Source organism: Capra hircus, chromosome 17 (assembly GCF_001704415.2).
Source record: "Capra hircus breed San Clemente chromosome 17, ASM170441v1, whole genome shotgun sequence".
Lineage (NCBI taxonomy): Eukaryota > Metazoa > Chordata > Mammalia > Artiodactyla > Bovidae > Capra > Capra hircus.
The window spans coordinates 66,494,480-66,506,755 of NC_030824.1; the positions used below are offsets into that span (position 1 = coordinate 66,494,480).

General features: G+C 40.5%; 1 protein-coding gene across 10 annotated transcripts in view; it reads left to right on the plus strand.

The window, feature by feature from the left end:
- TRIM2 (tripartite motif containing 2) overlaps positions 1-11,972 on the plus strand; it is a 127,001-nt gene extending 115,029 nt beyond the window's left edge. For all 10 annotated transcript variants that reach the window (XM_005691166.3, XM_018061610.1, XM_018061617.1 and 7 more), the window contains 4 exons: positions 370-538; positions 1,604-1,674; positions 6,541-6,681; positions 7,769-11,972. In XM_005691166.3, coding sequence (XP_005691223.2) covers positions 370-538; positions 1,604-1,674; positions 6,541-6,681; positions 7,769-7,921 — 534 coding nt within the window. In that variant the 3' untranslated portion in view covers positions 7,922-11,972. The remainder of the gene's footprint in view (positions 1-369; positions 539-1,603; positions 1,675-6,540; positions 6,682-7,768) is intronic.

Consider the following 12,276-nt stretch of genomic DNA (forward strand, 5'->3'; position numbering starts at 1 on the left):
AAAATTAATGTGTGCTATGGCAAATGCTATAGCAAAATGGACACAAAGCGAGTGACAAGCATGAAACGGTCTTCCCACTCCTAATCCAGTGGTCCCTTGCTCCACCAAACTGCTTCCTTACACAGGAATTGTGACTCCGGTTAAGGGGATTCTAGAACATTTTTGGTGCTGATTCCTTAAAAAAATGATTGCATATAAATATCAGTAACAGATAATGGATGTGGGGAAGACCATTTTCCGGACAGATAGTTGTGGCCCGTGAGTAGCCATGCACCTGTTTGAACAGCCAGGTCAGCGTCTGCTGACACCCTCATCCGTCTTCATGCTCTGCCGCGCTTTCACCTTCATTTCTGCACTTGTTTCTGACAGACGAAAATCGGATCAGGAAAGTTGATGGGGCCCAAAGGAGTGTCTGTGGACCGCAACGGGCACATCATCGTGGTGGATAACAAAGCGTGCTGCGTCTTCATCTTCCAGCCAAACGGGAAAATAGTCACCAGGTTTGGTAGCCGAGGCAATGGGGACAGGCAGTTTGCAGGTACACTCGATGGTAATATGTAAACCCCCTTTTTTATGCTTCTTCTGCTCACAGTTGCATGATGTTGGAGCATGTTGAAGACGCCTCATCCCCAGTGTGTTTGCCGGCTTTGGGAAAGACACTGGGGATGGAATCTAAGCGAAAGCATGGTTAGATGCTTCTCAGTGACTTTACCCGCAGTAAGTGCTACTGCAGCCCATGTGTGGCTTTTAATGGTGGCAACTCAGAAGTCTAATCTTCAGATATTAACATTGAATAAAATCGTTTTTAAATGAAAATGTTTGAGGAACCATGGAGAGCCTCCTGTTTCCACCTCACTGTTGATTTATTTAAAAGTTTCTGAATGAGAATAGTTTTCACCTAAGTGATTATATGAGACCAGGAGTATAGAATATTTGCTCAACACAGGGAAGGCAGTTTCTTTTTTTTCTCTTTGGTGTGCCACTTTGCAGTCACAGGCTTATTTCATTTTTTTTTTTACATCTGCAAGAAGAGGCTGAAAACAGTTGATTACTTTCTTTTGAGGAGGATGCTTTCGGCGTTTCACATTAATTTGCATAATCTTTCTTTATGCTTTGTCTCCAGTTCTGCCAAATTCTGAATGTCGCCCAAAATTATAAAGTGTGGGTTTTTGAGCTACTTGAAAAAAAATTATTACACGCTGGATATTTTTCCCTCGGTGCTCCCAAGAGTCACCATGTCTCTCTTCAGTGGGAGCTGAGGGCCCTGTGTGACTGTCGGGGAAGCTGGCAGAGGTGACTTTCAGATGGTGGTGTGGAGAAGGAATTCTGATGCTTACTGCTCATTCCACTCCATGAGGGCTGCTGGAACAGTCAGCTTGATTTGGAAGAAAGCAGAGTAGACAGCCACAAGTGTAGAATGCTATCAAATCTGTGTTATCTGAAGCCAGAGGTCTGGCTGAATGACCTTTTAAGAACCGAGTCTGTAGTTCTTTGTTTTTTCTTAAATAACTAAGTTAATATATGAAGTTGTGTAACTACTGTGTTGTTGTAATCATTTTCGTTGTTATGGTTATCACATATTTTTTTCTTATTTTTATTTCAGGTCCCCATTTCGCAGCTGTAAATAGCAATAATGAGATTATTGTTACAGATTTCCATAATCATTCTGTCAAGGTACCATAAACACATCAATTGTTGTTAACTTTTAAACTGCTTTAATGCAGGAATCAGTCTGGGAGAAAACACGAGACTTGCGTATACACACAGGACCTAGGGGATGTAACCTAAAAGAGCAGATCTTTGCTTCTCCTAAAAGATGCAGGTTTTAATTTGGACACACAAACTTTGCAGAGTCAGAAAAGTGAACAAAACATTGTGGCAATAAGTGTCTTCATTTGAAGCTGGTATAAATGGAGATGACTTGAAAATTAAATTTGAAAAAGCAATTGCTTGAACTTAGGCAGAACTTTCTGAAGCTTAATGTTTTGTGGCTATTTGATAAATTAAAACATGACTTTTTTCCGTTTTCTGCACCTAGGACCTTACAAACAAAAGTAGATATTAGAACTCTGCCGCCACAACGGATATGGGGAGGGAATAGCCCTGGCATCCTTTCATAGAGTGTCCTTCATACATCCTTTCACACACTTGGTGCTCCCTACCCCTCCCCCAAACACTGTAGTACATCTTTCTTACTAGGTAAGTGGGGAGAAAGATTTGACCTCTATTATGAGCAAATCAGGAGAAAATAGAGTGGTTCAAAACCAGAGTCTCACTCACTCACAGGAACGAGAAAACGCTAGCATTCTAGACCAAGCTTCTCCGAGTGTAATGTGTGGTCCGCTTGAAGGCCGTGTTGGGTGGCCTGGGCAGTGCCCTGGCAGACACTTTTCCTCTCCGAGTTCTTTATCTGTTTTTAGGGTTACCTTCTGTTTACATCAAGTGATACGGGTTTGCACTGATCCTAGGAGTAACATTAAGTTCTCCTCGTAAGTAAGCTCCCTTCAGTGTTTTAAAGTCAGGCATTGCAGATGTGCGGGAGGGTAAGAAGACAGCATGGGTAGGCCAGTGAGTAAAGTTTGTGCTTATAGACAACCCTTGAGCACTCAAAGCTAAACATCAGTCTGCTAGCGTGGATGACTGGAAGAGCTAAATAGGGATAGGATTCTAACCCAAAGGAACACTCTTCACTGCTGCTTTTCCCCAGCTCTTCCTGGAAGAAGGTGTTTTGAAGCTGGTAGATAAATGGAAAGGCCTTGTGCTTTGGAGATGGGCGCCAAGTCCCCGTGCAGAGAGGGGAGCACGTGGTGCTGGGGCAGGCTGAGGGGAAGGATGCCCACCGTTGCTGCTTCCTTAAAAGGCCACTTCATGCCGTGGGTCTCTCCGGAGTGGCTGCCTGAGTGGCAGGGCCCCGTCCGTTCCCTCTTCCACATACACACACACCGCCCAGGCTTGGTAAGAGGAAGAGGACAGTGGGAAGGTCTCTTGAGAATGAGGGACGCACACAGCAGAGTGACAGCAGAGCCTCAGCCTGCGGCCGTTCTCCCAGGGGGCTGTCACAGTCCTGTGGACGAGCATAACTCGAAAAGGACATCATGGGCCATCACGACACCCCCTACCCTCCTCTCTCTTTATAGATCGGCCCTTCATTTAACCGTTGTGCACGCAACAGGAAGGAAACCCATGTAGGTCTCAGTGGTGCCAGGGCCAGTGAGGCTGGGCCTAGGTGCCACCACCCCCAGCAGAAGACGTGACGGTGACCAGGCTGCCCTTTTCCACTGAGCACAGCTGGGGCTCAGAGCCTTTCCTTTCCCTTTGCTCGAGGCAACTGTGTGAGCCAGCTGGCCTCGGTGAGTGGGAGGATTCCTATTTACCAGTCCTGCCTAACACTGTAGAAGGAAGGAAAACATATGTAATAGCCATAATGCAAGGCAGAGAGCCACAAATGCCTTTCTTAAGAATGGGTATGTGTAGGGACTGCCCTGGGGGTCCAGTGGCTAAGACGCCGCTTCCAGTGCGGGGGGCACAAGTTCAATCCCCGGTCAGGACTGAACGGCCAAAAAATACAAAAAAAATAGGTGCACACAAAGTTCTCTAAATATCCAGAAAAAGGAAGATTTCCATAATTAAGACTGTCAGGGAAGACTTCCAAGTGGAGGTGGTGTTGAGGTGAACAGAATTTTGAAATCAGAAAAGGACTATCATCAAAATCGTAAAAATTTATCAAAAAAGAAAACTATAAAAATGATTTCAGTCATACTTCTGCCTGTTAGTATGCTTTCATCTGAATAAGTTACAAATAATTAAATGACATTTTAGGTGGGAAAAACAGAAAATATGAGAAATTGAAAGTCATTAAAATTGTGAAAACATTTCAGGTTTTCAGTACTGTAGAGGCAGTTTAGTTACTTAAACTCAATTTTTCTCTCATTTAGAAGGAAAAAACACAGTCATTTTGATTTTTCTCTTCTCTTCAACAGTTGTTGTCATGTAGCTTTTATGGAATAGTTGGGCTTTTACTCTTTATATAACATGAACAGTTAATAAGAATTCTTGATTTGAGTCACTTCTCTGTTGGTAAACATAAAAACCTGAACTATAGGTCAGGGGTAACAAGTGGGCTAATTGGTTCTTTAGCTACCTTCACTATATACATTTTCCTCATTGCAAAACAAGATTAAATTAGCCTTCTTCATAATTTCAGAATGGAGCAGAAGCATGTAAGCTGTTCAGATTATGTCAAGGAAAACATACTGACTTAGAAAGATAAGCAGACAAAATGATTATTTGTATAGCTTTTTTTTTTTTTTTTTTCATTTTTATTTTGTATTGGAGTATAGGACACAATGGTAAAGAATCCCCCTGCCCAGCCAAAGACACAGGTTTGATCCCTGGGTCAAGAAGATCCCCTGAAAAAGGAAATCCCACTCCAATAATCTTGCCTGAGAAGTCCCACGGACAGAGGAGCCTGGTGGGCTATGTAATCCATGGGGTCACAAAGAGTCGGACATGACTTAGCGGCTAAACCACAACAGCATTGTGACTTACAATACCGTATGAGCGTCAGGTGTACAGCAAGGTTATTCGGTTATACATATACAGACATCTTTTACACATACACGTCTTTTCTTTTTCAGATTCTTTTCCCATTTAGTTTATTACAGAATATTGAGTAGCATTCCCCGTGCTGCATTAGATCCTTGTTGATTATCTATTTTGTATATAGTAGTCTGTACATGTTAATCCCAAAATTATGTGAAGGAGATAAAAAGAATCAGAGAAGATTTTAAAGACACGACATCTTAGTAAAAGTTGACTCTTGTCTCTGTCCTTTCAAAGAACCAAAGAGGTAGCTTATTTACTTGGCAAGCATGTAACTAATTCAGAAAGCGGTCACGACTTTTTTATTTTACCTTAAAATTTAGGCTTTAGAGTTGGAAGCGTCTCACTTCCCCATCATAAGAAACTGAAAGAAATAGCATCATTTTACTCTTTCATGACCACAGAGATGGCAGTAAGAGAATCTCTAAAAGGCTCTGAAAGCACCTTCAGATGAGACGTGTGCTCAGGCTTGGTGGCCTCTCTCAGGTCCTCGTTTCAGAAACCTCACTCTCATGGGTGCCTCGCATACAACACTGTCTGACTGGTCAGTGAGCTTTTCTGCCTGTGTCACGTGACAATGAAGGCATAAGAGAATATCCTGAGCGTGTTTCAAAACCAGATCTTCAAGATAAAGTTATGCTTGCTAGTCTTATCATTAAACACATGAAAATGCTAATTCTCTCAGTGTTAGTAATCTGAGTAATCTACAATTGGTACCTATACTGTAACACTATTAATAAGAATATTTCAGTTCAGTTCAGTCGCTTAGTCGTGTCCGACTCTTTGCGACCCCATGAATCACAGCACGCCAGGCCTCCCTGTCCATCACCAACGCCCAGAGTTCACTCAGACTCAGGTCCATCGAGTCCATGATGCCATCCAGCCATCTCATCCTTGGTCGTCCCCTTCTCCTCCTGCCCCCAATCCCTCCCAGCATCAGAGTCTTTTCCAATGAGTCAACTCTTCACATGAGGTGGCCAAAGTACTGGAGTTTCAGCTTCAGCATCATTCCCTCCAAAGAAATCCCAGGGTTGATCTCCTTCAGAATGGACTGGTTGGATCTTCTTGCAGTCCAAGGGACTCTCAAGAGTCTTCTCCAACACCACAGTTCAAAAGCATCAATTCTTGGGCGCTCAGCCTTCTTCACAGTCCAACTCTCACATCCATACATGACCACTGGAAAAACCAAGAATATTTAATTAACCACAATAGTCCAGTGCTTGGCCATATCAGATATTAGAGACTTTGAGAATTCTGCAGTTTTGTTTAGCTCCCTCTTCCATCATCCTCCTTCTCTCATGGGCTGTATTCATCAAAGCTTATGGCTATCTATTCTAACTAAAATATTCTGAGAAAATCTATTTTAAAAAGCCATTTTCTTATTCCTCAGTTGCTGCCATCACACACACACACACACGCACGCACATACTCACTTGGATTTTCCTTGCTATAAATGTGTGGTCCAGCCACATTTCTTCTTATGTTGACGTAGTAAAATGGTAGTGAATTCTGAATATCTGGCGTAACAAAAAGCTCTTACTTTCTGATTCAACTTTGAGCAATTGTCCATCCTGTTAGAAATACAATTCCTATTCTTGAAATTAGATATTTATTTAAATGCAAAAAGAATAATGTGTTTGGAAATTACATCTCTACTTACTCATACTACCTTATATTTGTATATTTTTGATAATTTAAAACAAAAGTATTTTTCACATAGTAATACAACCAAATATAAGCTAGAAAAAGAAGTGGTTTAACAAATAGTAAATCAGATTTAGATGGTAAATTTGGGAACCACAAGTGATATGCGGGGTCTAGTTTGTAAACTGCTCCTTTTTGAAGAATGTCTTAAATAACCTGATCAGATATTTTTAAAAAACCAGAATGTTTGCTTAACTATTTTAGTTTAAAATAATTTAAAAATATCTCATACAGGTGTTTAATCAGGAAGGCGAATTCATGTTGAAGTTTGGCTCAAATGGAGAAGGAAACGGGCAGTTTAATGCTCCCACAGGCGTAGCAGTGGATTCAAATGGAAACATCATTGTAGCCGACTGGGGGAACAGCAGGATCCAGGTAGATGGATTTGTTTGTTTAGAGTGATCGCTGTTTGTTGAAAGTGAAGTCCTCCAAACTGGAATGTTCTCCATTTGTTCATTGGTTAGGTAATTAGGCTGTAAATAGTCTAACCAGAAGTGCCAAACTAAGGAAGGTGGAATAGAAACAAGTCAACCCAGGGTGCTCTGGGCAAAGCAGGGAGCATCCCAGGTCGCTCTGAGAACAGCAGTGTTCGGCAGTTGAATCTGATGATGGATGTCCTCTTCTCAGGAAAGGGGTCAAGACTTTAAATGTAACACTGTATACTTTAATTTCTCCAAGGTATTTATCTTGCTTAATTATCCCAGTGGACATCTACTTTTGAAAAAGGTGTTCTGTATCTGATGGGAAGCCAGAAGCAGACAGGGGGCTACAGTCAGGAGGCAGGCTGTATAGGGCCACAGATGATCAGCTGTTTGCACCGTGGCCCTCATCACACCTGCCTTTTGAAACACCCTATAAGCCAAAGAGAACGGCCAGAAGAAAGCAGCCTGGGCCTGGGAAGGAAAAGAGTTCTTTTTATTTCGTCATAGCAGAAGCCCACTGACCAAGAAAGACCACTTTCTGTCCAAATGTACGTGTCGAACCATTGACTTGGTATAACTTACTCTTTTCCAAAAATGAAAAAAAAATCTCCATTTTCTTGATGCACGTTGACTCAGGACATTCTTCTGTGGTCTAGTTGCCAATTTTTCCCTCTTGTGCTTGGGAATAAAAGAAGATAGTGAGGCTGGAAGGGGAGAAGTGAAAGCTCAGAGTGAGACAGAAGGGTGGTTTGTTCTTCAGGCCCCATCCAGAGCCATTCCCCTCACATGGGACCTCTGTGAGCGTGTAAGCAGGGTCCTCTGGCTGGGGGTGCGTGCCTTGGACGGGCCCCTGGGGCACAGAGAGTGAGCGGGGAGCAGGCACGGTGAGCAGAGGGAGGGGCTGTGGGTGAGTGCGGCCTAAACAAGCCTGGGGGCTGCACCCGTGCTTCCAGGTGAGAAACGCCAGCATCAGAGGTTTCCTAACCCCGGCCTCTTCCTGTTACTCTAACTTCTGTCGCCCTCTGACTTTATGTTTTCAGGTTTTTGATGGAAGTGGGTCGTTTCTATCCTACATTAACACGTCTGCTGATCCACTCTATGGCCCCCAGGGCCTGGCCCTAACTTCAGACGGCCACGTGGTGGTTGCAGACTCTGGAAACCACTGTTTCAAGGTCTACCGGTACTTACAGTAACAGTGGGCGACTGGACACCCCCTTACAAAGATCTTACAGCGTAAACTGGAATGGATTTCCTGACGCAGGACCAGATGATACTAGACTTTTCTTGCTAGAAGGAATCATCGGTGAACTTTCCAAGGTTATATCTGAATGTAACAATTTCCTTAAAAACTGCATATCTGATTTCCATAATCCATGTTTAGAGTAAAAAAAAAAAAAAGAAATCTCTTCTACTGAATCTATAAAAACTGCAAAGTTTTACACCTGTGAACTATGACACATAGGACAGGGATTTATGTAGTTTAATTTTGCAAATCAAACAAGCATTAAAAAAACAACTAGAATATTTAAAGGCATTTGTTAATCCTGTGAGTGATAGCTTTTGTGCAGAGCTTCCAAAAACAAGATGAAAACAAAATCTGTTATAGTTATATACTTTATTTAACCTTGGTCACAAGACCCAGGGGATCTTCTAACCTCACTTTTACAGTAGATATTACTCTTGTGACATTTTTTGTTTATCAGTAACTACATATAACATTACTTTGGGAAAAAACGAAAGCTGTCTTACAAAATCCTCCCAGCTGGGATTAGCAAGCCTCTTGAGTTTAGCACTTAAAAAATCAATGCAAATCTCCCACCCTTTCTGAGTTTGATCAAAGATCTTCATGTGTTCTTTTCACCTCTCTCCTGCTCACCTTGTATCTAAAAACAAAGTTCATTTTCAGTTCAATTTCAGGGAAGCCTGAAATTCCTGATACTTTGAAAGGCATTTTACAACAGTAACGTTACCTTTTGGTAAACCAACTGCCCCGTTAACTCCAGGTTAATACACTGGAATGTAATCAAGGAAAAGTCAGTCACATTTTCTGTGCCGTGTTCTCACACGTGTCTCTCCTCTTCCACTTCACGAATGCGAAAGCTTTACCTCTTGCAAAATGTCAGCACATGTAGTAGGACACCAGTATCCTAGGACAGAGAGCCATAAGGAGCCCTTTGGAGGACGGGTGGTGTCAACCAAAGGCATGTGATTGATTGATCAGTGGTTTCCCCTTAGAAAGCAAGTGTTACCAAAGTCGTGTTATCGCGAGAGCATTACAGGTAAGGGCATGTTATGGTTATTTATCATTGTCTAATGACTAGTAGAGGCATTAAAGGACTATGTATACATGATTAGGGTAAGGTAGAATGTATCATATATATATATTTAGCTGAACCTTTGGTGTATTGAAATAGGCAGCACTCTGAAAGACAGAAGCAGCTTCAGCACATTCCTCAAAACTGCACCGTTTAAAGCCGTCCTCATAGAGCAAGCCCTAAAGCAGATGTCATTTTTGCCATTTTCCAGGAATGCTGGTATCGGCTGACTGCTAGTCAGAAAATGGCCTTCTGTGCTTTCAAAAGCAAAACGAAAAACAGGTCGAAAGAAACAAAGTTGAACTTGATTTACATTTAAGTATAAATGCATTTTGAGAAATGGTAAGAATAATTTAGTCAAATCTGATTCTGTAAAATAAGATGTGGTGTATCTCCACTGTTTGATTTTCTGCTCAGTTCTACCAAATAGATGTCGTGTTTGGCATTTTCGATAATGACTTGGGGACCTTTTTCACTAAAAGCACCTTAAAACTGTACTATGAAGAAACATTTCCCACATGTATAACTATGTGAATGTGATGTTTCTTTTTCCCTAAAGTCAGTGGTGAAATGAGTCTTTGAATTTAAACACTGATGTTTAATGAGCATTTCCTGGGTGCCAGAGGCTATTCAAGGCACTGGGGAGAAAGTAATGGATAAAACAGACAAAGCCCCCTGCCCCTTTGGAGCTTACACTCTAGGGTGGGAATGTCATTTTACCATTAACTAACCTTCTGCATAAAAGATAAGCTAGACTCGATAATTCCTGAAATGTTTAAAAGGAAAGGTTTTACACTGGTTAAATTAATTTCAGTTTATTTTCACCAGTGAAAGTAGCTTCCTCTGTAGACTCTGTCATAGGCCATGGATCTTAAGGCTCGTTTACTTAAAGGGGTTTTTTGCACATTCAAATTATACTTGTGAATTTAGAAATTAACCAGCCATCATAACGTATTAGACTGGGTATCTTAATAGAAGGAACACAAAGCTGATTTTTTTACATGTCAATATTGGAACGAAACTGGAATAAAAGAAGAGATACTTTGATTCAGACCTGTCCCACTACCTGTTCCTAACACATGCTACGGGCACTCCAGGAAACACTATATTTCCCCAAAATAAATACAATCGCATATGCTAAAGTATAGATAACGTTTCAAATTTGGATACATATGTGCATTTACTGTATTTCTTGGTAAGCATATTTTAGGGGGAAAAGTGCTGCTGATAGGATGAACAGACAAGATTTAAATGGAGTTTTGTCACATTCTAAGTGGTTTCTAGTAAACTGAGAAGGATATTGAAATAAGTGACTTTTTGTTTCTGTTCTACCATTATTGTTTGATTTCTGTTTGTCACGTGTACAGAACCTGTCATACATTCATGATAAGTAGCACTGAAAAACTACGCATTCAAATTTCCCCTGGGCACTCACGGCAAAATGTTGCCAGTTAGAATGTAATGGTCGGTGACGATGCATTCCCTCCCCAGTTACAGATATTAGTAACTGTATCTCCAATACAGACCTCCCCTGCTGGACATGGGGAGGTGGGTGGAGTCACTTGACCACTTAGAAACAAATGAATAAAAAGCCTTTATGACGCTTAGCCATTAAAAAAAAAAAAAAAATGGTTCTTAGTATCTTGACCAAACTTTAGTCTCCGGTAACTAAAGTCCCCAGGTTACCGTCTTTTAATTTACTCTTTGACTAGATTTGAGGCAAATAAATACTAACAGGTCCATGCAACTAGAATACACTTGCTTCTACTACTAAATATACAGGGTATGTACTAAGGGAGTTAACTGGAATAGCAGTATGCTAGCAAGTGTCTATGGATCCTTAACACTAAAGGGGTCACATAAATGCTTTGGTAATACCTAAGTTAATTGGAGGAAATAGCAAATAAACATCAGGTAATCTGCAGATTACTTCAGATGGAAAAAATCTTTATGTACATTTGAACTGTACGGTATCCTCCTTATTCACCAGCTTCTGAAAAAGGGAGGAATATTTTTAGTTTAATAATTTAAAAGTAAGACATTTCCAGGTAAGATAAAATTGAAGGTATTTGCTGCAAACATTGTTTAATTTTGCTTAAAATTGAAAATCGTGATATTGTTGCATTCTGTAAATGTTACAGGGTTTTAAACTTACAATTATTTTAATATTTTTGATAACTAGGAATCTAGCATTGCCATAAAGGAAACTAAGTGCCCATTAAAGATTTGTTTGGTATAAATAAATAATTTTTTGTTTTAAGTGACAGTAAGCTACAAATCATGATGTTAATCTTAAACTTTCTGAAGATGAATTGTGTGGCAGTGATTGTATAGTCTGTTTGTGGAGAATGTATGGAAGCTATTACTATTCTAAGATAGATGAATAAATTGGCTATGTTGTTCCAATGAATGTACAGCACTTCCAGTAACTTTTGAAAGCAACACAGCCTTAAAATGTTTTTGCTTTATGACATGGGAATGTTCGGTCATCAAAAGAGTATATTCTTAGAATTCTTTATATCATTTTCAGTTCTGTAGCCTTTCAATCCTATGTATGAGTATGAGGGATTTTTGTTTCCTTTTTTTTTTTTCTTTTAAAATCTTGTACATTCCATCTGTATAGGTCTGTTTCATATATTTTGTGCATAGAACACTAAATCTTGCACTCTCTGACATTGGTACTGACATATTCTCATCGATTGTTCTTTTATGGATCAAATGCTGACTGCCTATTTAAAGAGAATAAACGCTGTGCATCAAAGTGTCTGTATGTTCGTAGCTACGTATGTACTGCAGTATTTTGGATGCTTTAGTCTACAATAAATCTTTAAATTAATTCTGTCTTGAAACATAGGAGAAACAAGATTCATGTGTATATCTTTACCATGCACAAAATCTCAAATCATTATAATAAAGCTTGTTTTCTCCATTTCTAGGCTGAACGTTCATTTATTTAACCTGTTGTTCTCTCTCTCAGTGAAGGAAAGTGAAGGTACATTCTAGAACACGTGGAAGATATCAATACCTTAATCAAACGGTTCATACTAGTGAGAAAAGGTTTAGTGAATGGGACGGTTTTCTTAGGTTCTCTTTCTGATAGTCTGTTGTCGGTATCTAGAAGTGCAGCAGATTTCTGTATGTTAGTTTTGTGCCCTGCGGCTTTACTGAATTAAGTTGTTAGTGCTGGTACTTTTGTGGTGGCGTCTTGAAGGTGGTCTGTGTTCTGGCATCAT